The 27,318-nt window shown below is 45.2% G+C and overlaps 1 protein-coding gene across 8 annotated transcripts in view; it reads left to right on the forward strand.

Moving 5' to 3' along the window:
* The window catches only part of SCLT1 (sodium channel and clathrin linker 1), a 98,243-nt gene that overhangs the window by 56,014 nt on the left and 14,911 nt on the right, over nucleotides 1-27,318 (forward strand). For 6 of the 8 annotated variants that reach the window (XM_042466556.1, XM_042466554.1, XM_042466558.1 and 3 more), the window contains one exon: nucleotides 21,762-21,840. In XM_042466556.1, coding sequence (XP_042322490.1) covers nucleotides 21,762-21,840 — 79 coding nt within the window. Of the gene's footprint in view, nucleotides 1-14,136; nucleotides 14,216-19,309; nucleotides 19,503-21,761; nucleotides 21,841-27,318 lie in introns of those variants that run through there. The other 2 variants (XR_006103918.1, XM_042466561.1) reach the window with 2 other exon arrangements.

Below are 27,318 nucleotides of genomic sequence, written 5' to 3' on the forward strand. Positions count from 1 at the left end.
TTAACCCAACCTGCTACCATGCGGGAATACGCAAGCGAAACATGCCTGAAACATGTCCACCAACCTCTGTTTAATGACCTCCAAAGATTGAGAGTCCACTACCCTCAGAGGCATTGTACTCCACTGTCAAACAGCTTTTACAGTAAAAAAAGATCTCCCTAATGTTTATGAGGAATGTCTTTTCTTGTAATTGAATTAATTGGTTTGTGCAGCAAAAACAAGCTTGTTCCATCTTCCTTGACATCCCTTCAGAGTATGTGCACCCCTTTAAAGCTAGTTATTATGTCACCTCTCAGTCTTCTCTTCTCCAAGTTAAACATACCCATTTCCCTCAGTGGCTCCTCATAAGGTTTGGTTTCCACACCAGTGATCATTTTGGTCTCCCTTCTCTGGATACATTCTACCTCATTGTTATATTTTTGAAGCATGGTTCCCAGAACTGGACACAGTATTCCAGATGAGCTCTGACCAAAAGCAGAATACAATGGCACTACTACTTCCCTTGATCACTATGCTCCTGTTGATGCAGCCCAGAATTGCATTGTTATTTTTGACTGCCACATCACACTGTTTCCTCAGTCTTAACTTGTGGTCTACTAAAACCTCTAGATCCTTTTCACATGTACTGCTTTCAAGCCAGGTGTGGCCCATCCAATATTTTCATTTCATTTTTCCTCCCTAGATGTAATATGATACCTTACATTTAACCCTGTTGAAATTAACCCTCTTGAAATTAATTTTGTTAGTTTTGTCATCTGCAAGTTTGATAAGTAGGTCTTATACTCTGTCTTCTAACTCAATTATAAAGATGTTAAACAACACCGGGGATACCTGAGGTATCCCACTAGTCACTTCTCTCCAGTTTGAAGAGTAACTATTGGCCAGCACTCTCTGTTTGGTCAGTCAGCTAATTACAGATCCACCTAATTATAGCACTGTAGACCACTGTTCACCAGTTCAGTTGCAGGACTATAATGGGAGACCCTATCATAAACCTTACTGAAATCAAAATACACAATATTCACAGCACTCACCAATCTACCAAGCTTGCAATTTTATAAAAAAATAAAGAGTGAGAGAAAGAGAGTTCGGCATGACATGTTTGTGCTCTGCATGACATGTTTTTGAGAAACCCATGCTCACACCTAGTAGTCATAGCATTCCTTTCTAAGTGTACACAAACTGACTACTTAATGATCTGTTCCTGGTACTGATACCAAACTAATTGGTCAGTAGTTTTTCAGGTCCTGCCCTTCAGATTGCCCTTCTCCAATCTGCTGGGAATGCTCCTCTTCCCTAGTAATTCTCAAAGATGATTGACAATGGCTGTGCAACTACATCTGCAAGTTCCTTTAGTACATTTGGCTGTAGTTCAGCTGATCCTAAAGGCTTGAATTCGAGTATCTAGATATTCTTCTTTGTGGTCTCTGCAAAGCACACAAATGGGTTATTCTGTGCCTGCGCAGCATTTTCGGATCCTTATGGAATCGCTAGGGAAGACTTTTTGGTGATAGTTCTGCCTACCCTCTATATAGGCTCAGTGTCTTCCCACCCTTCCTCGGTTCTTTTTGTCTGTTGCATGAGCAGCAATAGGAACCTCGCTTGGAATTCGTTCCTTCCTTTCACTTTCAATTTTGACCACGTTTTTGGCTCTGACTTCTCTCTTGGATAGTGATTCAGCTTATTTTGGATTCTGATTACTGGTAACACTCGACTTGTTTGACCATTCTCTTGTTTACGCCTTCAAACTCCACGATGTCTTCGCACGCCTTTAAAAAGTGCATGGAATGTGGAGGGAAAATTCCCAGTCATGATGGACACTCCTTGTGCCTTGTTTGCCTGGGCGTGGGCCATGTCATCGCGACTTGCCCTCATTGCATGGCTTTCACCCCACAAGCCTGGAAGAACAGGGAAATGCGGCTGCATTCTTTGCTATATGCACAGATCCTTAACATTCCCTCTGAATCTAGGGTCCCTGCCAAGGCTCCTCCTGCCAAGGGCAAACCCTCTTCTGCCTCCGGGGTCCCTGCCAAAGCTAATGCTGCTGACGGCAAACCTTTGTCTCCTGTCCCTGGGTCACCAATCCCAAAAAAATGGAAGGAGACCGACCATGATGCGGCTGGCCAGCTGACATCTCTGAAACGGAAGAAATCCCTGGACACTTCAGACAAGAAAAAAACACTAGAACTCCAAGGGGAAAGACAAGGAGGTTTCACGCTCCGAAAAGAAATCCCCTCCGAATCCGGACTCTGAACATACCCAATCTGTCGATGCCGAGTCGGGCTCGGTGCCGTGTGCTCAGTCAACTCCTCAGGTTTGTCCATCCCTGCGAGATGCCCCTCAGTCCCGTACCGACATTTTCCAGACACTACTGGAACCCTACCAACTTTCTGATGATGAAAGGGAAGGCTTTCCCAGGCCCAAGTGATGCCAACCAACTGGCTCTCTGCAGCCTCCAACCTCGTCTACCTTGATGAAGAATCCAACAATGACCTCTCTTTAGGCTTCTCTAAGCCCTCCAGATGGGACGTGATCTTCGATGAGGCTTCAGGCACATTTTTCTTGCCCCTTGACCACACTGAAGTTTATGACGGCTGTTTCCAACCACTCCAAACTACTAAACCTCAGCTACCCTCTGCTGCAGCCTCGGTTTCGGCAATTCCATCCTGACCAGGTCTTCCTTCGTCAGCCTCACACACTGCTCAGGCTCGACATTTGCCATCACCCCTCTCAGTACCAAGAGTCCTCCCACGTCCAAAGCCTCCCTCAGCTTCTCCAGAGTCCGCTGACTATTCAGAATCTGACTTGTACCGAAAGTACCAGTCTCAGGCCCTCTCGGTCCCAGAGGCTCCCTCTCCCTCAAATGACATTTTTTCCTTTGCCGAACAAGTGGTCCGAATGGGTAAAGCCTTACACATCGATGTCCTCCATACAGACTCAGAGACACTTGACCCCATCGATGAAAGAATGTGGGGGAAGCTTCCCACTCCAGCTTCCATCCTGTTCCTCCCATCCATGACCAACATCGTAAAGTGTTCTTGGACTTCTTTTTCTTCACACCCTTCCTCCAAGAAGTTGAATATAGGATCACCCCCTCTGACAAGTCGTGGCTTTTTGAACACCCCTGACCCAATTCGGCAATTGTTGAGGCGTCTCAACTTCGTATCATCCCCAAGGCGGCAACCTATCCCAACCACACAGAAGGCCACAAGCTGGAGGCTATGGCATGCAAGTCATATGCCTCTGTGGTCCTGGACCTTAAGATCCAAAATTATGCTGCCTGTATGGTGGCATATCAACATCTTTGGGAAAGGGCCTTGCTGCTGTAAGATGACCTTCCTGAGGATAAAAAATGTATTGCCGAGGCTCACTCTTTAGCCTCACAACAAATCTCGTCTGCCAGACACTCTGCCGACTGCGCCACCAGACAACTTGCCGGTTCCATGCCCTTCGTCGCCACATTTGGCTGAGATCCTCAGACCTGACTCCGCAGGTCATACTGGCTATTGAAGAACTCCCCTTTGATTCCTCGGGGCTCTTTCATAATGAGTCTGATTAAAAACTCGGCTTCAAAAACAAGATGAGGAACACAGTCCGTAAACATGGTATGTCCTTTTCCTCAGCTTCTGAATCTTCCTTCCCAAACCAACGGCGTTCAGGATGGCAATGGCCCCCCTCCCCCCCCAACCAGGGTAGATCCAACCTGTCTTCTGACTTCCAACAACAATAGCGTTTTCCACAACAACAACAATGCTCTGGAAAATGCCAATCCAAGTCCAAATACCAACAGCCCTTCCTTAAGAAGGATGCTGATCAAGGCAAGCAGCACTTCTGAGATCTTCCAGTGCACTTCATTCCCTTGCCCCCCTTCAGGGATCGCCTGATCCATTTCTACCAAACTTGGGCCAGTATAACATCTGACTCCTGAGTTCTGTCAATAATCTGGAGGGGATATGCCCTGGAGCTCCAAGATCCTCCCCCAAGGAGTATTCTTCTCTCTACCCCCCTTCAGACACCTTTCTCAACGAAGTGCGCTCTCTTTTGGACAAAGGGCCATCTCGAATCTGAGACTGTATGTTTTCCAGATATTTTATTGTTTCCAAAGCTAATGGTGGCCTTCACCCCATTTTAGACCTCCAATTTCTCCTTTATATCATACAGACACTTCTGTATGGTAACCCTGGCATCCCTCTTGTCTCTTCTACAGGAGATTGGTTCGCCACCTTGGATCTTCGAGATGCCTATTTCCACATCAGCATTCAACAAGACGATCGAGACCGATTGGCCTTTTCTGTCGGCACTGATTCCTTTCGATACCGTGTCCTACCCTTCGGACTCTCCACAGCATTGAGGGTTTTCACAAAATGCATGGCGGTCCTGGCAGCATACCTCCGCCAACAGAAGATCATCGTCTTCCCATATCTTGACGATTGGTTATTTGTGGCCCCAACCAAGGATATGCTCCTGGCCAACATCAGACTTGCCCTCAAGCTTCTCCATGCTTTGGGACTGATGGTTAGCACGGACAAATCCACACTTTGCCCAACTCAGCATGTGCGCTTCATAGGTGCCATGTTGGATTCCACAACCTCTACAGTCTACCTTCCTCACAACAGGATTGCCAACCTCAGGTCCTCCATCCAATGTTGCCTCGCCTCCAGACACATCAAAGCGAGGACGGCTCAGGTTGCTCTTGGCCACATGGCATCCACGACCAATGTCACCCCCTGGGCCCAACTTCACATGCGGCCCTTCTGTGTGTTTTCAACCCAGCCTTTGACCACCCTCAAAAGTGGATCACCATCCCAAGACCAGTTGCCCGCTCCCTCTGATGGCGGCTAGACCCTTGCATTGTCTGCAGATGTATGCCCTTTGTCCTGTTACAGCCTCAAGTGATGCTCACCACAGATGCCTCCAACATCGGCTGGGGAGCCCACTGCAACGACCTCTCCATCCACGGAAGGTGGTCACCCATAGAGCATCAACTCCACATCAATGCGCTGGAAATGCTGGCTGTTTGGAAGGCACTCAAGTCCTTCGAACAGACAACAGACAGTGTTGTACAGTGGACCCTTGTTATACGCTGGGGTTTGGATCCAGGATCTATGGATAACAAAATCTGTGGATGCTCAAGTCCCATGAAATGTAATGGCATAACAAAATGGTGTCCCTTATAAAAATGCAAAATCAAGGTTTGATATTTGAAAATTATACTTTTTTTTTTTTTACATTTTCAAACCGTGTGTGCTTGAATCCATGTATAAAGAAATCTGTGTATAAGAAAGGCCGGCTGTATTACACCAACAAGCAGGGTGGCATCAGATCTACCATACTTCTCATCCTCACGCTGAAGATCTGGAACTGGTGCGTTCCCAAAAACATTACCTTGCAAGCCATCCATCTTCCTGGAGAAGAGAACAGCCTTGCAGACAAGCTGAGCATAGCTCCGGACTCTTGTCACGAATGGCAGCTCAACCCTCACATTGTCCACCAAATTTTTCCCCTGTGGGGAATACTGGACATCAACCTTTTTGCCTCCTACCTTAACTTCCAATGCAGCCAGTTCTGCTCCAGAATTCTGCCTGCTTGATCCCGAGGTGACGCCTTCCTCTTCTGTTGGTCCAGCAAAAGGTCCTACACCTTTCTTCCCTTTCTGCTGATCACCAGAATGATAGCCAAACTGCGGACAGACCACTCGGGTGTCATCCTCATCACTCCTTGGTGGCCAAGGCAGCCATGGCTTGCTCCTCTTCTTCACCTCTCAAACAACCGATTCCAATCTCTGCCCCTCCTTCCCGACCTCCTAACCCTCCACAATGGTCAAGTTCGGCACCCCGATGTTGACACGCTTCGTCTCCACTATCCATCTTTACTATGAACTGTTTGGGAAGACTCCTCCTGCTCGAATTTGAGCTCATTCCACCAGGGCTGTAGCTACATCCTCTGCTTTCCTGTCCGGAATCTCATTGGAGGACATTTGCAAGGCTGCGGTTTGGTCACAACTTTTAACCTTTATCAAGCACTACAGGCTTGACACCAGACACCGTCATGAAGCAGCCTTTGGCAGAGCTGTTCTCCTTTCCGGCATTCACTGAGGTTAGTTGATGCTGTTAATAATTGACAATCACAGGCGCGTTACAGACTGCCGGATTGCGGTGGTCTCCCACCACCGCCGGTTGCAGCGTCCGGGAGCTGCAGCATCCAAACCGCGCGGGTCCCGGACGCTCCTTCCTCGGCCCCAGAAAAGACATCGTGAGGCGCTAGTCGCACACTCACAGTGTCACTTCCGGGGCGCCACGTGCAGACGCAGAGCATCCACTACGTCAATATGGCGGCACCCGTATGAACAGGGCACCGCCATTTGTTATGGACTCTGTCCATAATAGGAGTAGGGGCATCTAGAAGAGACACCCCTTTTTCAAACTGGGACGTCCTCAGGACGTCCCTAATGGCGGTCTGTAACCCGCCACACTGTCTTTCCTGGTTAAAATCTTTATTGCCAGGACACTCCTTTCTCCTGGAATAGATCAGCTTGTCAGTCTAACCCATTTGTGTGCTTCACAGAGACCACAAAGAAGAAGGACAGGTTGCTTAACTGTAACTGTAGTTCTTCAAGTGGTCATCTGCGAATCCACACAAATCCCGCTCATCCTGCCCTCTGTAGTGTCCTGTGCTTTCTTCCTAGGTCTGCTCTTTTGGTGGATTTTTTTAACTGAAGAAGGGCAGGAAGACACCGAGCCTATATAGAGGATGGGCGGAGCTACCGCCAAAAAGTGTTCCCTAACGATTCCAGAAGGATCCGAAATTGCTGTGCAGGTACAGAATAACCCATTTGTGTGGATTCGCAGATGGACACTCAAAGAAATAGTTACATGTAAGCAACCTGTCCTCCTTTACTACCTCTTTGCTGATTCTGAACTGTAGTCCCTTTATTGCATACTTTATTCTGTTTTCATCAGTTAGAGTACTGTTTCCTTTTGAGGAGAAGACTGAGGCAAAGAAGACACTGAACAGTATTTTTATTTCTTTCTATCCCATGTTAGCACTTCTATGCAGTGGCATTATTGCTTCCTTATTCATTCTCTTGCTCTGGACATTGCCAAAATTTCCCTTATTATTTTTAATCTCTCTAAGTAGCCTGAGCTCATTTTGAGTTTTAGCTTTTCTGACTTTCCCCCTAGAAGTACTGGCTGTTTGTTTCATTTGTTTTCATAGTGCCCGTTATTCCTGTTGTGCTTTCAAGGCTTGTAGAGCCACAGCCATACTTCATACAACTCAGCAGCAAGAGACAGAGTAAAATTAAGATACATGGAATGCTAGAGCTGAGAGAAAGCATCACATTGTGTCACTTTATTTTGGGCTGCATCAGGAGAAGTTCTTTAATGTGAAATAGAACCAAGAAGTTCTCAACAAAATCGGTTGAATTCTGGCCACTGTACAGTGCGTCCTCGCCTTACGCGGGGGATCCGTTCCGGATCCCGCTGCGTAAGGCGAATTCTGCCTATGCTCGAGCCCCATTGGAAACAATGGGGATCGTGCGCGGCGGCGTGGGCGCGCACGGCGCAACGGGCGCATGCGCCCATTCAATTGAATGGGACGCGCCGCCCTTTCCGCCCCGCGCACGCCCCTCGGCTTGAGCGTGTATGCTCAAGGCCACGTATGGCGCGGGCGCACTGTATTTGTACAGGGCTCCCCCGGGTTACGAAAATAATTCGTTCCGCCGCCGCTTTCGTAACCCGAAAGGCTTCGTAAGCCGAAAAACCCATAGGCGCTAATGGGGAAAAGCCGCGATTTGGTGTGAAATAGCGCCGAAAAGCACCAAATTTTTTTTCGTAACCCGAAAAAACATTCGTAACCCGGAACAGTTTTTTTAAATACATTTTTTTCGTAACCCGGAAATTTCGTAACGCGGCGCATTCGTATCCCGGGGTACCAGTGTAATAATGTTTTAATGTGTTTCTATAACCATGCTAATAAGATAAAAACTAGTTTAGAAACATATCATGCATTCAAGATAAGGAAATAAGGAAAAGAATGAACAAATAAGGAAAATGTAGATAAAGAAAAAAAACTTCAAAAGAGAACTTCAAACTAGCTAGTTTCAAATGTAGTCAGCACTTTGTATGTGAGCTGGCTACAAAGGGAAATGTATTTTGTCAGTGAGCTAAATAATGATACATATGCAGATGAGAACTTATCACTGAACATGTCTATGAATTTGTTTTCCATTGCAGCTATTGTACTTAAACTTAGTCAACATGAATATGAGCAGAAATATCATAGAAACCAGATTTAGCTAAAAGAAGGTGCCACTCCCTTAATGATAATACTCATAGAGAGACACCCCTCCGCCCCACCTGGATAGTCCAGGTAACAGTCTGCACTTGATGTAAGTTAAAACAGCTCTTGTACTTGTACCATAAAAAGCAATTCTGGTGTAGCAGGACAGGTGTGTGGTGTTGCACAGACAGGAAAATCTGGTACCTAGCAACTTGTGCATGTATCTCACACAGCTGTAGCACCTTCCCCAATAGCAGTAAGTATCCCTCTCCACCACCACTTTGTTCAGACTTAACCACATCCTACCTGAAACTTTTATCCTTTATTTATGTTTTTATGGAATGAGCTAGCTAACAGTACTACGATTTTGTTTATATGGTGACTAGTTATTCTTAAGGGGGGAGGGCAAAATAACATATTCATTTTAATAGGGTTTTTCCGATCCTCTTTTTTGTTTCTCTTTTTCTCTTTTATGTTCCAATTTTTCTTCTTCACTAGTTACTCATGCGGATATAATGTATTATTCTTTAGCAGCAGGGTAATGTAAACAGCTTTCTGTAAGAGGAAATAAACCTAATGGTTTTTGTTCCAACTTACATATGTCACTGAACTATCCATTACGCTCAATTTTTCCATGATGTATCTCCATGCTCCAGGCTGCTACAGAGCTGTAACCTGAGCTTTAAATGTTTAAATATGGCATGACTAGCTATTAAAATCAGAAGTATGTTCAGCCTTTACTTTCTTAAAATTATTATTTTTTATTTATTTTTGTTTGTAACTGAAAACAAAGCTTTTACTGGTGAACTTCTGTTCTTCTTACAGTAAGTAATACATTCCTACATGTGTTAGGTCCTGTCTCTGAGATTAGAAAAATATTGTTGAAGAGCAACTTCCTGAGAGGTGGGAACAACCCACTCAATTGCAGTATGATGTAGAGTGCCTCTATAGAACACCACTTTAACTGCAGTGGCTCCATCCTACAGAATCTGAGGATTTGTAGTTTTGTGAAGCAGAGAAGGCTAAAGATCTTGTGAATCTACAAATTCCAGGATTCCATAGGAAGAAGTTACAGTGCTTAAAGTGTTGTCAAACTGCATTATTTCTACAGTGTAGATGCACCCTCTGTCAGTTAGTCAAAAACCAGACATCTGTATTTAATACAGGCTATATTGAGTGACCAAAATTGAAAGGGAACAATGGAAACAGAAGGCACTTCTTATCAGGTGGAACAGATGATGTCCTCTTCCTCAGAGAATGAGACCACAATGACAGAATTGACCTTAGGGTATTGGAAGAGGAATTCACATTCTTCATCTTGAATATGATAGAAATTCTCCAGATGTTTTGAAGATGTGGAGAGACAATGGCTTTTTCCAGAATGACATAACATAGGATTTTAAAGAGGGTTAGAAGGGGTCCAGTAGCTTGGTGGTTGATTAAACAACTGGGGAAAAAACACAATGGCGGGATACAAACTGCCGCTTTGCGGCGGTCCCCCGCCGGCACCATTTGCTCCGCGCGGAGCAAAAAAGAAGCTCCATTTCGGAGCTTCTTTCCGCGGCGCACTGATGACGTTGCGAGGCGCCGCTGGTGCATTCGCGATGTCATAGGCGCTGCGACACGTCTGGACGCTATGCGTCCAGTACGTAAAGATGGCAGCGCCCATGTGGAAGGGGCGCCACCATCTTGTACATATTGTATACGTACTAGGGTTAGGGGGGTGCCCCTTCCTAACCCTAGTAAGTATACAATATGTACTATATGGCGGTTTGTATCCCGCCATTATTATCATGTTGCTGCAGTTGTTTATGCATAATCTGGAGGCATTTCACCAAGTGAATGAGCAAGTCAGAGTGAGCTCTGTAATCTTCAGTGGCAAATGATGAACTGAGGTCCTGGCTGAGGGAACCTGGAGAGTAAGAGGAGATTTGATTAAAAGCTGCCTCTAATGATTCCAACTCAGATGCTGACTTGTCAGCTGAAGAGAAATATTGGCACTCCTACAGTAGCTCAGTTGAGTCAGTTTGCTGCATCTAACTTTCTAACTTACAAACTCTCTCTGTAAGGATAGCCACTGCTACAGTAAGAAGAACAAAGTAGCTGAGGTTGAAGTATCATGTTGTTCCTTAGGCAGACAAAAAGGAATTGGGAAAATGTCAGTCAAAACGCGCCTCTCAGGAAGGGAAGTCAGAGATACCACCAAAGCTTTACTAGCTAGAAGGTTTTGGATAGTGTATGCGCAGATGCAAGACCCATATATGTACAGAGATCATGATGAAAAACACTATGCTATCTTCCCTTCCCACTCTCTTTGCCAATTTTTCTACCTGACAAATCAAGGAATGTCTCTATGTCATTTCTCTCTGTTCTGAAGTATTTTTTTAAACTTGTTTTTCCATTGTATACATTGTGTCCCACAAATTGACAAGATCAGTGGCCATGGAACAGTTGCTTCTATGGTCTATATTTATAGGTAATGCAAATCTCAGGAGTAATCTTACATAGGGATGGGAAGAACCTAGAAAAAATGTCTGGGATTATGTTTCATGACACAATAGAATTGTATTAAAATAAACAAACAAGGGCAACCATGGAAATTATTTTATCTGAAAGTGTAGGACAAGATCCATACTCATGCTATATGACAGATAAATGAGCTCACTTGCTATTCCTGCATATTCTAAAGTGAGATTAGTCTCCAGTGCAGTAAATCTAATAAATTTAGATTTATGCAAGCCAAGCCTGGTTCTTAATTGCCTATTCAGACTATAGCTGAATATATGACATTACCACAGAGATACGTAACTCACAGTTAAGAGTCAGTGTGGTTTAGTGGTTTGAACATGGGACAAGAACTCTGGAGAATGGGGTTTGAGTCCCCACTCAGCCATGGACCTTAGACAAGTCATAATCTCTCAGTCTTAGCAGGAGGGAAGGGCAAACCCTCTCTGAAGAAATCTTGTCAAGAAAAACCCATGATAGGGTCACCATAAGTCAGAAACTATTTGAAGGCACACAACAACAGCAATAGAGAAAGGAAGGTTCCACATACAGTTGTATACAAATGCTTTTTAAACAAACAAACAAAAAACTTGAGTTAAGTGCTTTCATGCGGATGCCTGTGAAGCAGTGTTTTTCTCAGGGTGTCTGATATGGGAGACTGACATCCAGTGATGTAGATCTATGTTTACTGACCCACACTCAAGTTACTTCAGTGACTCCACTTAGACAATCACCTTTTTAATGTTAAAGTTGGCTCCCAGATTTGAGATATGACTTGAAAGTATCTTGCATGGGCTTGAGAGTCAACTTGATACTTGAGAATTGACTTGAGAAGTTGAGTAAAAGGCTTAAATACATCAGCATGTATGTATGGCTGTGGGATGCTGAAAACTTCTCAGTCTGATCCACTTCCCAAAATCTGAGCCTAATTTTGTCACTGTAGTTCGAAAGTGTATTATTTTGTCTTGTAAATTGCCAGTTAGCAGGATCATTGATAGAACCATGTTAACGAAAAGTGTGCAGATTTCAAGTGCTAACTCTGGGGTTGTCATGTTCTGTTCCTGCAGAAGAAAACTCCAAAATAAATTCATGAGTTTGTGATGCAAACATTGAATGACAAATCCCATCATACATGACTGTGGTGTGCTAACTTTCATCACTGAGGTTTTGAGACTGAAGATGCAGCAAGGTCTGGAAGACCTTCAACAGTGTCAGCTTCTGAAATAGTTGAGCATATTCATAATCTGATTTTGACAGATTGGTGAATCTCAGCTAAAACCATTGCTGATACACTATAGATATCCCAGGAATGCACTGAGTTTATAATTTATGAGCATTTGGCTATGCAGAAGCTGTCAGCCAAGTCAGTGCCAAAGTGTTTGAATAATGACCTGAAACAAAGTCAGGAGGACACCTGTAAGTTGATATTGTAGCATTTTGAGCAATCTATTGGTAATTTTTTGGAACGACTTGTCACTGTTGACATGTAACATGGTCACAACACTGTGGCCCTTATCAGATGAGTGTGGAACTGGGGGTCTTCTGCACTGGGCGGTTCGAATTCACGTTATTTCGCACAATACCATCATACCTGGGAGTCCCTCCGCATTGGCAGGATTCAAATTGGCCAATCTGCATTCGCGCGAAGTGCATTCAGTGCAGAATGTTTTGTCACACCGGTGCTCAACATGAGGATCGGCCGATTCGTATCGGCCGCCTCGCACATGCTCAGTGGTGCCCTGCATGGGTTGCGACCTTAAACGCTTCCGAGGTGAAAGGGGAGGTCCCGTCATGACAGCCCGGTAAACGATCGGAGAGCCAGCTCATGCACATTAACAATCGCGATACAACGTGCCCATTACTGTTTCCTCTCTACATTCCTGCTTGGTTTTAATGTTACCCTGACCTTCCCTTGCCAAAATTAGCAATGCCCGGGTCTACGTGTGTGTGTGTGTGTGTGTTGTGTGAGTGTGTGGTATGTATTCTGGGGGGGGAGGGCAGTTCCAGCGGCTGTCAAAGAGGCTGGAGGCCATCTAAGTATGGGGATGCTTTGATTAGGCCCCATTCATACTGGGGTAAAAGACATGGAGGGAACTGGGATGATCCGGTGCCCCTCCCCCGAATCGCTCCGTTAGCAAGTGCCCACTACAAATGAAATCGAGTGCATTTTGACAGAATGGTGACGTTTGCAGGGCATCGGGGAAGTGTCTCCCTTTTTAAAGAGCCAGGACAGGGGTTTCACGGCTGAAGCAGGGAGAGAGATGCCTCTCTCTCTCTCTCTCTCTCTTTTATAAACCTGTGGGCTTTTTGTCAGATCTGCCCCTGTCCCAGGCAAAGGATGGGATTGCCATGCATTTTTTTTTTCTTTAAAAGCAACATTAGCTTTCCCTTGCTTCCTTGCTGTATCTGCTCAAGAGACAAATCATTCGCATATTTGCTCAAAAAAATGTAAAAATGTAACTTGAGTTTGCAACATTTGTAGCTTCTCCCTCTGCAGAAGCAAGTGCAAGCCTGGCTCATCTGCCTCTGGAATAGAAACCATGCGCATGTGCGCATGAATTGCGGCGATTGCCGCCGTTCCAACGGCTCCTCCCGGCTTGGAGGCAGCCAGGCTGGCTCCCAGCCGGGAGGAGGAGGAGGAGGCTGCTGGAACCGCAATTCAGCAGCCCCCGCGCCTCTTCCCTGCCTGGGATGCAGCCAGGGATCTCTTCAAGCCGGGAGGAGGAGGAGGAGGCCGCTGGAACCTCCCCCCCCCCCCCCCGCTTCCCTGGAACCGGCAAGAGGAAAGACCCACCGGAATAAAAATTGGAATCTGGGGTCTTGCGATGGAATTCAGGACTGGGTAGTCACACCGACCCATTCGCACTGAGATCGACAGAGCCCCAATCCAGGATATCGCCAATCCCCTTATCAGCACTGGCCAACACGCTCCCAAAAGAGGAGCCAGTACGCATTCAGTTCGGCAGCTCGCGCATTCACGTGAGTGTGGATTGGGCCATTCGATATTGATGGTATTGTGCGAAATAACGTGAATTCGAACCACCCAGTGCGGAAGACCCCCAGTTCCACACTCATCTGATAAGGGCTTGTGATTCAGAGACCAGTCCTTGCAGTGGCTGCACTCAGTTTCTCCACCGCCAAAAATAAAAATAAAAAAAAATCCAAACCTCAAAGATCAGCAGGAAAGATCATGACCAGAGTTTTGAGGGGATAAGTAAAGTATTTTGATGTCTGATTATCTTTAGAAGAGCCAAACTGTTAAAGGAGAATACTACTCTAACTTGCTGCGCCGATTAAAGCAGACATTGAAGGAAAAATAGGAAGCTGTAGAAATATCTTCTCTTTTTGTAGGACAATGTACCTGCTCTCACAGGGCTGGCAAGACAATGAATGTTTTGAAGAATTTGGGGTTTGAATGCATAGACCATCTATCCTACTCACCAAATTTTTCTTCATCTGTCTATTTCGTATTTCTGAACCTTAAAAAGAATTGGAAAGGAAGGAAATTTTTGAATGATTCAGCAGTGATAGAAGCAGCAGAGCAGTATTTCAGTGACCAGACGTCATAAATCTTTTTGAAAGGTTAAAGAAAATTGAGAAATGATGTCACAAGTATGTCAGACTTTGGGATGAATACTGTATGTGGAATAGCATGTTTGGGGTGAAACAGACCCCCCCCCCTTTGTGCCGGCTTGGGGGTGGCGTCAAAGCGCCACATTTAGACGCCGCATGCTCTGATGCCACCCCCCCAAGCCAGGATCACAGAACCTGCCCAACCACATGGTGGGCAGCTTTGCAGTGGTGTGGCGTTTATGTACTGCATGCCGCAGGACCACGGCAAAGCTGGTGCAGTGGTGGAAAACCTGGCTTTTTGCAGGCTCAAAAAGGAGATGCATTTTGCTGCTTCTTTTTGTGCCTGCAAAAAGCTGGTTGGGGGCTTGATGTGCGGTTGCCACAGCCCCAACCCAGCATTCAGCGGGGTGGCATCAAGCCATCCCCTCAAGGCCATCTTTTGACCCTAAGTTTCATGACTCTTCGTTGGGCCAAGAACTTTTCAGCATCCCTTGGTACTTTAGTAGAAGAGACTTAAACAATGATTACAAAAGTAGTGCAGCAATCTCAGGAAAAAGGTATTGTGATACGACTGGTGGTTGGGGGGGGGAGAGTATTAGGCTGCAAGAGTTTTGAATGAACACCATTCGGATCCTTTAAAAATATGCATGAGTTGATCCAGTAAGAAAAGGACTAACTCTTTACAGTCATCCTAACAATAGTGAATTATAAATGGCAGTAACGATGCACGAGGCTAGTATGCAGGGTTCTTGCTTCAGCAAGAACCAGCTTATCTAAACAACAGCAGTTTAGAGTAGTTCTCGGGTGTCTCATGATACAACCTGTCTCACCACCCTATTATACAGCCTGTGGAATGGCCTGCCCGATGAGATCCGTCAAATTATCAATCTAAATAGCTTCAAGAAAACTGTCAAGATAGATCTCTTCCGGCAGGCCTTCCTAAAATAAACTGCTCGGCCATGTAATAACTTCCCCACATAATGACTCTGCCCACCATTATTGTTTTAACTGTTTTATGTATTATGTATGTAATTTTTAATCCTAAATTGTTTAATTCTTTTTAAGGGCGGATACTGTAAGCAGCTTTGATTGTTTTAACAAAAAATGGGGTACAAATAAAAGAATTATTATTATTATTATTATTATTATTATTATTATTAGACAGGATTGCTAAAGAGAAATATGGGGGGAAATGCCTAAGAACACCTTCAAAAAGGACCTTTTAAAAATAATTTGGAAAGGTTATTGTAGCTCCAGTGTATCAGTCAGTTATTACAGGCCTTTCGGGTGAATTGAAGTCCAGTTCCAATAGCCACACTATTGGGGAACACTTTTAGTGTAATATTCCTGTGCTAATCAAACTGGTGGTCTGTGGACCAGTGCTGTTTTTGAACTATTGGTTACCAATCCATTACCACTTTCCAGGAAGGAAGAAGCTTTATGAAGTCAATGGGAATAATTATTATAGCAGTTTTGGCATATTACAGGGAACCCCTGCCAATCCTCTGTATCAGAATGTTTTGAAAGCACTTTAATACCCCTTGGAGAGCCAAGTTGTATTTCCGTGTTTTCCCAGGTCAGGAAACATTGCCTGTTCCCCAAGTTGTTTTGCTCATATTTTCTGAATATGACTGGGCATATTGGTCATGAGGAGACATTCAGTATGGAGTAAGAAGCAAATATAGGAAATGTTCTAGTCCTGCATAATAAGCCTTTTGCTATTCTGATGGCACCTGTCCATGTGACTGTGGCAATTTTGTACTTAAACTGACACCTTTTTTTGTTCTTGTCTGGTTCGATTTTTTTTTCTGCTAGGAAATAATAGTTGTGAGAACTTTCTTGTATATGCTTGCTAGTACTCCATTTCCTTCTGACTACCTCTTGGATTCTTCCCAAACACACATTTTGCACACACGCTTCCCCTACACAAGCACTGCAATTATATTTTCCTATGATAGTATTGCATCACTGTGCCACAGTAATTTGAGATTTCATGTTCTTAGTAGGTTGACTAAGAGTCATACTCAACTGGCATAATTTGAGGATGAAATATTCTATTTTTGCAGTATTTTCCCACAAATTTGTAAGACATATTATTCCAAGTCTTTGGATACATAAAACAAATACGTAAAGCCACGATAAAGTGCCCATTAAAGTATGTATAGTTGACTAGCCCCAGGCATTAAAATTAGGTCTTAAGTAAGTGTCCAGGCTCAGTTTTAACAAGTCTCCAAGGGAGCTTCTTGAATTGTATTACTATGCTCATATCCCAATAATGCTGATTCAGTATATGTTAATTGTTCAGGCTTATGATGTTGGAAAGTCACCTTTGTATCTTGAATTTATTAAAATCCTTTCACTTAGTAAGGAGACCTGTCATGTTGAGGGACATTTTAAAAGCTAATTTGCTGAAAAGCAGCTTTCAAATGTTGGAAATATATAAAAATGGGGCATTGTAAATATGTCTGTGTTGCTGTTCAAAATCTGCTAGATAGTTTGCTCTTCAAAGATTGCTAGATGGTGGTCAGATTCCTGTAGTAACGGCCCAGTTTATTTATTCCTGCAGTCACACGCAAATGATGCTGTGAAATCCCTGATGAGTTTAGGATCCATTAACCTGCTGCATAGAAAGATGGTAATTCAAATGAACAATACTAAATGCAGTCACTCAGAAGCACCATCAAAAGCAAATTGTTTAGACATGTTTAAAACCATTGGTAGTTTACAATAAGGTGATATAATTCCTGTTGAATCCCATGGGACTGCTGTGTTTGTCACTAGTCATAACTGAACAATCCAAAGCCAAGACATCCGCTACCTCATACACACTGGAGTGCCTGCAATTTCCTTTCGACTGCCACTCCTTGTACCCTTTTAGATGTGGTATGCAGGATTCTCCAGCATTGTGTAGCAGTATTTCAGGTACAAGTTCCCTTTGCAGGAAAATTTTTGCCTTAGGCTGCATCAGTCTTGTTTTTGAATCATAGTTATGCCCTTGTATCTCTAAACATTCGGTTGTACGTATCTCTTGGTTTCCCATACTGATCCTTGTGGAACAGTGGAGCTGTTCGTTGGATATTAGCTAAAATAATATTCTTTGACATACCATCTAGTCTATTAAATAAATTACATCACATTTGGGGGCCTCTTTCTCCTCCTTTCATTCCTACCACATTATTTTTGGCTGAAATTCTGTAATACTTGGCAGTGGTCGCTGTTTATTCTAAGATATTGATTAAAAACGTTAACAGGATGAGAAACAGCTGCAGGTACTGGCAGTCTATAAAATATATAATTACTAAGAATAACTGAAGCATATTATGGCATAACTTAACAGAAAAAACATCTGGAATTTGCTGTATGTGTCACATGAGAATTTTTCATTAAACACTTTCCACAGCTGGCAGCTTTATTATCTCCTCTGCTTACCATAACACAACTTATCTTTTGTTTTTTTTACTTGTAGCATTTAATAGTACGCATTTGAATAGCTTTCTATAACATTTATTTTTCCTGTTTTAATTTGGAGAAAAATTTGGAACTGATCACTCTGTTAGTACTTCAAACAGTGCAACTAACAGTGTCTTAGATTGTTTGATCGCAGCAATTTTACTAATGTTTCACTTGAAGATGTATCTTTTTCTAACAACAAAATATTTTTAATTAAGCCTTTAATACTTTAAATATTGAAGTCTTTATTCTGCATGTACCCATGAGTAAGTCACCAACATTGAACAAAACAGTACTAAAATCAAGGAGGGGGGTGGGGATGAAACAGTAAATCTGTTTTACAGTAAGGAAATTCCTACCTGTATAATAATGGGGGTCCAAATTATCTATGTTACTTAAATGCCTTCCTTCAGTGCTTTAATTTTTTCCCTTCATTTAATTATTATACACATGCCTAAAGTATGCAACAATTAGGCAGATCTGTGAGAACATAGCTTGCTTGCATACAATGGATGTTCTTTGGTCATCTATACTGTCACATAAAAGAATCGTTTGCTGAGACTCTTCTCAGAAAATTTCAGAGCTAAAATAATTCCTATTCCCATAATACATCCCAGCCCCCTGCCTGTGCCTTGGCAGGTGAACAAGCACTGTCTTGCTCTCTTCCTTCCTATCATAGAGCTGTATAACTCCCAACCACATGGAGACTCCTCATTGCAAGCGAGTAATCTGTCTTTCTGAGGTACATGTGTAAGTTGATCAACCTAGCACTGATTTCTGGTGTCACTAGGAAAAGAAAGTATGGATAATTGCTCTTCCTAAAGCAGCATTTGTAGAGCCCCTCACAGAGACCTTGGAGAACCACACCACACAAGAAAAATAGAAAAATACCCCCAAACGCTCCCAAACATCCTCTCGGGGATATAGGGGTATTTTCACTATGTTTTGGAAGAAAACTTTTTTTTAACAACGGGGGTGTGTGAATGTGATGGAAATACCCTCCACAATACCTAGGATTTTTTTACTCCTAAACACCACAAAAACACCCTGTGGGCTACACTTTGTGAGCGTCTCACTGGCTGTCTCCAGTGGGATAGATTCTAAGATATGTGAAAATTTCATAGGAAGTACAATATTTATAAACAAATATTACTATAGGAAGGAGTTGTCAGTATTACAGGAGAGGGTCTTTTGAACATCCATGGTGAAAAGAACATGCTAAGCATAAAATTGCAGCTAAGGAAAAAAAACAGTTTGAGACTCTAGGACTGAGACAGTGGACAGAAGTACTACCTTTTCCTACCAGAGCACAGAAGCAATCAAAGCAGAATGAGTGGTTTAACAGACAGTCTAGAGCAATGATAAATGTAGGCTCTTCCTGTGTTGGACCTAAATTGTTAAATAGAAGTGCCCTTGGGTTCCTGGTTTGTGGAACTATTTGTGTACAACACATTCAGATACAGCATGAAACCTCTCCTTGGTGTGTTTATCTGTTGTGTAGTTGGTGGATGCATTCTGTGGTTGCAAAGACAGCCAAGTGAGGAGGAAATACATCCTATGGCTCATTCTGCTTCTGTGCTGGCTGCAGAGTAGGAAAAGCCTCTTCTTTCATAATCAGCATGGAAGTGGAGTGCACTGACAGAAGACTGACAAAATGTTCTGTTCCTCCTCCAGCAAAGTGATTCCTTTCTTTGGTAAGAAGCACATAATGCATCTGTAGTGAAGATTTCCTCAAATACTCACTTTTTCAAATGAATGTAGGACAATCCTCAAGGAAAGCTTGAGAAAGAGCTTGTTCCTTTGTTGTTGCTTCTTCTTACACAAAGTGATCGACATCTGATCTTTTATTATGCCATTGGGTAGTGGCAATTGTGTGAATGGATGTATCAGAGAAAGTCAGCTATCACGTTTGTTGCTGCTGAAAGATAAGTTCTGAGGTATTATAGACCTCCAGGAAAGAATTCTCACTGGTAGGTTTATAACCCTAAAGCATATACTTTGGAGAAAAGGATACCAATGAGGAGTGATCATACAAATATTTCTGTATTTCTTTCACTTGTTCTCTCTGTGAAGTTAACAGATAGGGATAAGGCTTCTTTCTTTAACAAGTGTAGTGTAATACTGGAACTTGAAATGGATCTGAAATCACAGTTATTCATTCTGAAGCTCCTTTTTACTTCAATATGCAGACTTTTTGTGGAAGGCAAGTACATGTATTTTAGTTGCCACCCAAGTGGAAGCTAGTTAAAATCAAATGCATACCTGATACTTGGTATTCTTGAGTTCAGTGAATGAATGTACCGTAAAAGATTCCCAGACACTTGAAATATGGTGCCAGCTGGTAAAGGGTAGGTGAATGTATGTAGTGTTATAGAAATTCACTAAGAAAGTTGAAAAGAGATAATGAATCATAGCTTGAGTTTGGATTAGCAAAAAAAAAATGTACAGGATTATGCTTAGGGATAAGGAACTTCATGCCCTCCAGATACATTGCCCGGTCTCATTAGTCCCGCCTAGTATAATCAATGTGAAAGTTTGGGGATAATGTAGGCCAGTATCAAAAGTGGCTCTTCTGGGACTAGTGGAGGTCTCACATGATTCCCAGAGATCATGCTTGTAAACTTCATTTCTCAACATGTTTACATGTCCATTATTTGAGTTCTTAAAAATTGAAGATCTGACTGAAGAGTAAATCCTCAGTGCAAGCACTCCTAAAAGGGAAAGTGGGAAGGACAACACAACAGTCTCCCAAGTATTGATTTTTGATTTGACAAAATGTGATAGCTCAGTAGAGAGATAGCTCAGTAGAGAGAATCTTTTTATTTGGTCATCTTGAGAGGTATTCTGAAATTAAGTATGAAGGAACAAAGTGAAGTAAAGTGGCATCATCTTGATTTTAGATTTATGAGAGCCAAGGTGTGAAGTACAGCAAACAAAATCCATAGTTGGAATCAAAGGGCACAACACTATGATCACTAATGTTGACCCCACTCTGGGAGAAACATGGTATACAGATGAAAAAACAAACAGTGAAGTTCCTCACTCAGAGGTATTTTTGATGGAACACAATACACTAGCATGAAAGCAGTATGTATGCAACACCTGTTTAAAAAAACAAGACTCAGTTTTTATTCATGTTTATTAAATTTAAGGCAGTGAATACAATCCTAAAATGTTATATTGATGCGCAGAAGACATTTGTGTCTGTCAAAGGTTGGGTATTTTCATTGCACAAGCACATCCTTTTGAAAGAGCTACATTGTGCAGTAGTGGAGAAAAATGAAACAACAGTAGGTAGATAAGAACAAAAGAGAAAAGGCTCCCAGGCAGTCCTGTGTTACAAAGAACATTCAGAGATGCTGTTCAGTCACAGGATGCCAGTGTGTACTCCTGCTTAGCTCTAGAAGCTTCCAAATACAGCTCTGTGTTGGCAAATGTGCTTCTAGCAGGAGATTCAAAAGTATCTATAATTCAGGTATGTTGACATTATTGAGGATTATTTATAGGATCCTATTACTTCCCTGTGTAAAGCTTGCTGTTTTGTGAATAAACATGGGATTTTAGATACATTATGAATATGCCTGTATGCGCCTTCAAGTTGCCTGTCAATGTACAGTGACCCCATGAATTTCACAGGTTTCACCCTATCTTTTTCTTAAGCAAGGAATACTGAGAGGTGTTTCCTTCCTCTGAAATATAGCTTATAGCACCTGGTATTTGTTGGTGGTCTCCCATCCAAGTGCTAACCAGGGCTCATCCTGTTTACCTTCCAAAATGAGATGGAATGTGGTGCCTTTAGGGTATTTAGGTACTGCATGAATATGTGAAACCATAAGAATTCAGTAGATGATAAAAGGGAGGAGTACATGACTGTCCCAAATTCCTCTAGAAAGCATTTAGCTGAACAGCTACATTGATTTTCATTAATGAGATTCTTTGATCTTGTTTGATAGAAGTGAGCTGAGTCGTCAAAAAATTCATACCCAGGACTTACTTTGTCAGCTGGAAAGAGCAAACGAAAAGATCATTGAGGTAGGATAATGAACCTCATCCAAATTTTATGCTTGAAAATGATGCAGATCTTGGAACATTCTTAAACTGTATGAATCATTGGTTCAGGTATTGCTCATGAGGATTTGAGAAGTTTTTCAAGTAGCCAGAAAAGCCTGTCATATTTCTGATCACTCACATTGGAAAAATAAAAAGGTTAAAAAGTTATCAATACTGTTGCTCATTGCTCAAAACAAAAATGTAGGTACCTGTATATGTAAGGACAGGTTACTCACCTGTAACGGTATTTCTTCGAGTGGTCATCTGCGAATTCATACAAATGGGTTTCACTGCACCTGCGCAGTGCTGTTCGGATACTTCTAGAATCACTGGGCAAAGTACACTTTGCAACATATAGAAACTTTTTGGCGGTAACCCCGCCCCCCTCCTATAAAGCCCCAGTTCCCGCTCTTTTCCCCAGTTCCAAATTTTTTTCCCGCCAAGTAGGCGATATAAGACAGAGCCAAAGTGAGCAGGACACTGAGGGGACGGACGGGTGGGATTTGTATGTATTCGCAGATGACCACTCGAAGAAATACCGTTACAGGTGAGTAACCTGTCCTTCTTCTTCGTGGTCTCTGCGAATCATACAAATGGGTTTAGACTGACAAGCTTAGGTATATGGCGGAGGGAGTGTCCTGAAACCCAAGCTATGGTAAACCAAGGTAAATTTATTATAACAATAAACCGTGAACCATAAAGAGTCAGTCCTGTTTTTTGCACAACACTCAATGCAGACATAATATTTAAGGCATAAGGAGGGCATGTAAGGTCACGCACGACCAAGCCCAAAGGCAATGTGCAAGCATAACCCACAGTTACAGTGAATCATAACTCTTCAGAACCTGAGGAGAAATTGTAAGGTCATGCAAGACCAATCTCCCTGGAAGCGAACACAAGTGAGCACATTATAGACCAATTCAAAGGCACAAGACACAAGATAAGTCATCAATGCAACCCAGAAACCAAGACAGCCCTCCCAAAGGCTGCGTCCCGAATTGCCCTGGTGTCCAGTCTATAATGTTTTATAAAAGTCAATGGCTGGGACCAAACAGCAGCCTTGCAAACATCATCTAAAGGAATGCCAGCCAGAAAGGCAGAGGATGCTGCAACCGCCCTGGTCGCATGCGAGCGGACCTTGGCCGGTACCGGTTTACCCGACAGTTCATAACAAAGGCAGATGGCGCTAGCCACCCATTTTGAGAGTCTGGGGCGACACCGGCAAACCCTTTCTTGGTTCCGAATAGCACTGAAAAAGTCTTTCGGAACGGCTCGAACCCATGGTCCTGTCCAGATAGAAAGCCAAGGCTCTCCTAACGTCCAGCATATGGAGGCTGCGTTCCTCCATAGTCGATGGGTTCGAAGCCAAGGTCGGCAAAACAATGTCCTGACACATGTGAAAAAGGGATACCACCTTAGGGAGGAAGGTGATATCAGTCCGGAGTACCACCTTGTCCTTGTGGAACCGGAGGAATGGTTCATCCCTCCGCAGGGCACAAAGTTCTCCTGCCTGGCGAGCCGAGGTGATGGCCACCAGGAAAACAGTCTTCCAGGTTAAGAGTCTTAAGTCTGCTGTGGCCAAGGGCTCAAAGGGCTTGGACTGGAGGGCAGCCAATACAACCTCCAAGCTCCAAGCCAGGGCAGGGAGAGAAACCTGGGGGTAGAGGTTATTACATCCTTTTAAAAAGTTTTTTAACAGAGGGTCCCTGAAAAAGGAAGGCAAACCATCATATTGAAAATGTGAACAAATAGCAGACAGGTAACATTTTATGGAAGCAAGGCACAGCCCCGCTTCCACCAGTGACATCAAGAAATCAAGCACCACTGGCACAGTGATGCTCTCCGGCAACAAATTCCTTTCAGCAAGGAATGAAAGGAATCTCTTCCATTTGGAGGCATAGGATCTCTGGGGCGCAGGCCTATGCGCGGCACGGATCACCCTCCGCAATGAAGGTGTCAGCGCCGTCAATGCAGGAGCCTCCAAGCCACCATCGGCAACGAGTCGATGTCAGGATGCCGAACCCTCCCCCCTTGGAGGGTGAGAACGTCCGGCCTCGGCTCCAGCCGGAGAAACTCGCCGTTGGAAAGGTGCAGAAGCAGCGGAAACCACGGCTGTCTCGGCCACCACGGGGTGATGAGGATCGCGTCGACTCTCTCCCTCGACATCTTGGACACTACCCTGGTCAGCAGCGGAAACAGAGGAAAGGCATAAATCGTTTCCCGGGACCAGTCGAAGGCGAATGCATCTCCGAGAGGACTCTCGTGTCGCACCCGAGAACAGAACTGGGGACAGTGGCTGTTGGAGGCGGTCGCAAACAGATCGACCTGGGGAGCTCCCCACCTGCAAAATAGGTCGCCGACTGTCTCTGGATGAAGCCTCCACTCGTGGCAGGTTGATGTCCTGCTGAGCTGATCCGCTAGGGTGTTTTCTTCTCCTGGTAGGTGAATCGCCTGGAGGAGAATGTGCCTGTGGATGCACCAGTCCCAGATCCTTAACGTGATGTCCAAGAGAGTTCTGGATTTGGTGCCTCCCTGTTTGTTGACATAGTACATCACCGTTGTGTTGTCGGTCCTGAGTAGAATCACCTTGCCTGAGACGGTGGATTCGAATGCTTTCAGAGCCTTCTCGACAGCCAACATTTCCAGCGCGTTGATGTGGAGCACACGTTCCTGCAGGGACCACTTCTCTCTCACGCATAGGTCCCGAAGGTGTGCACCCCAGCCTTCCATCGACGCATCCGTCGTCAGGGTCATTTGTGGTTGAGGCTGGACGAAGGGCATACCTATGCACACGTTTTGGGAGTCTAGCCACCATAGGAGGGAGGAAGTCACAGCCCTCGGTACGGTGAGCCACCTGTTTGGTGAGTCTGTCAATGGGTTGAAAACGGAGAGGAACCATGCCTGAAGAGGCCTGAGGCGCAGTCGTGCCCATGGGGTGACGAATGTAGTGGAGGCCATGTGTCCCAAGGCCACCTGGATGTCCCTGGCTTTGAGTCTCCTGCGCGAGTGAACGGCGCGCACTGCGGCTGACAGGGCCTGAAAGCGGTCCTGAGGAAGGTAGGCCATAGACTCTTCGGAGTCGAGAACGGAGCCGATGAAACGGACCTGTTTGGATGGGGTCAAGTGGGACTTCTCCAGGTTGACCACTAGTCCCAACTCTGACAAGAGGTTTAGGGTAAAGTGAATTGCGTCCTGGAATTCCGGTCTTGACGGCGCTGTCAGCAGCCAGTCGTCGAGGTAAGGAAAAACGCTGAATCCCTTCTGATGGAGGTAGGCTACCACTGGGGCCATGCACTTCGTGAAGACTCGAGGCGCTGTGGCCAAGCCGAATGGGAGCACATTGTAGTGGTAGGCGACGGAGCCGATGGCGAAGGCGAGGAACCTGCGGTGGGATTCCCTTATCCCGACGTGGAAATAAGCATCCTTCTGGTCCACCGTCGCGAACCAGAGGTCCTGCTGGAGCAGAGGCAAAATGGAAGCCAGCGTTACCATGCGAAAACGTCTATATCTTAAGAAAGAGTTCAGTTCCCTTAGATCCAGTATGGGTCTCATTCCTCCATCTGGCTTTGGAACCGTGAAGTATCTGGAGAAAAAGGCTTTGGGCCACAAATCCGAAGACAAAGGAGAGATGGCCCCTTTTTGAAGGAGGGAGCGCACTTCGTTGAGAAGGGTGCCCGAGGGGGCAGCAGAAATAAAAGCTCAGGTGGGCGGGAGCTCTTCGAACTCAAGGGTATAGCCCCTTCGGACGATGTTTAAGACCAAGGAGTCGGAGGAGATGGAGGCCCATGTGGTGGCAAAGGGCCTTGCGAAAGGAAGAGGGGCCCGGTGTGGACATGCCATGCTTGCAAGCGGCCGCCTTCATGCGGAACTTCTTGTTGAGCCGTTTGTCCGTGTCGTCGTGGAACAACCCAGAGCCGTCGATGGGTATGTCCTCGATAGTAGACCTCACGCTCTGATTGAGGTCCGAGCCGCGGAGCCAGGCATGCCTTCTCAACGCGATGGAAGCCGACATAGCCCTTCCAACGCATTCCGTGACGTTCCTAGCCGCAGTGATCAGCCAGCTGCCAATCGAGTGGGTCTCATCCCTGATCTCGGTCAAGGTCCTCTGTACCTCATCAGGAATGTCCGGCACTATCGGGGAGATGCCCTCCATCAAGGTCTGGACGTACGCTCCCATGCAAGCCATGTAACTAGTGGCCTTTGCCGCCAGTGCCGCTGCCGCATATGCCTTCTTGGCCAGGGCGTCTATCTTCCTGGCTTCCTTATCCACCGGGGAGGTGGTTTGGCGTTGGGTGGGTGGAGGTCTGCTGGGCACCTGCCACTATCGCCGAATTCTGGCGAGGATGGGATAGGAGCCACGGAGCATTGGGGGCCGCAACCTTGTACAGCAACTCGACTTCCGCGGAGGCCCAAGGTGAAGAAGGAGAGTCCCAGGAACACTTAAGGATCGTTTCCAAGAGGGAAGAAACGGAACGCAGGGAGGTGTTGAACTCGGCCATGGACCCAACGTGTCGACTGGGTCTGCTGCATCCGCCTCCGGGTAAACGAGATCAATGTCCAGAGCCCTGGACATCTTGATAATGTGCTCCGTGAAGAACGGACATCATCCGATGGGGAGGCCGCCTCCGGGTAGTGAAGATCCGGCGGGCGACTGGCGCGGGAGGTCTTCAACATCCGAAGGGTCTTCTGTCCTGACCGAAGCGTCCACCTCGGAATCGAGGAGTCCACCTGAACAACGATATCTGCCTAGCTGGTCGCGGTGACGGCTGGACAAAGCAGCTCTGGAAGCGGGGACAGGGTCCCGATGGCGTTTCTCCAGCTGCGAAACCTCTCGGGGACGATCACGGGGGCGATCACGCGAGTGCACTCTGGACATCCGCGACGTCCCTGGACACCTTTAGGTAGAACTGGTCTGCCTCGGAGTCATAGAACAGCCCATCATTGGCAGGCACCGTTAGAGAGACGGGGGGCTGGCATGGAGACCTGGGTTGCTCACTCCGCGCTGGAGAACGAAGCGCTGGGGATGGAGACCGCGAGGGTAGACCCCGAGAAGGAGATCTTGAAAGCCTGTCCTGGGAGTCCTCCTCATTTGAGAGGAGAAAGGAACTCGTTGTCGCCACGTCCCCGGGCACGAAGTTTGCTGAGCCTCCCTGGGAGAAGGTCTATCGGCACAACCTCAGGGTGTCCCGCCGCGGGGAATCCGTGGAATGCGAGGGCGAACCGGACGATCCGCTTCCTATACCACCTCAGGCTCCTTGCGAAGGTGCTCCTTGGTGTGCTTCGTCTTCTTGGAAGCCCTAGCCTCCGATGTCGAATCGGATGCTTTCCTTTTCTTGATGACGCGGAGCCCCGCGGTGCATCCGGAGGAAAGATGGGATAGGCAACTCCGTGAGCCTTCCACCCCGGTCTGGGCGCATCCTCCTATACGGAGGCAGCCTTCGCCTTGGAGGAGCTGTCCCT

This window comes from Sceloporus undulatus, chromosome 5 (genome assembly GCF_019175285.1).
Source record: "Sceloporus undulatus isolate JIND9_A2432 ecotype Alabama chromosome 5, SceUnd_v1.1, whole genome shotgun sequence".
In the NCBI taxonomy this organism is placed as follows: domain Eukaryota; kingdom Metazoa; phylum Chordata; class Lepidosauria; order Squamata; family Phrynosomatidae; genus Sceloporus; species Sceloporus undulatus.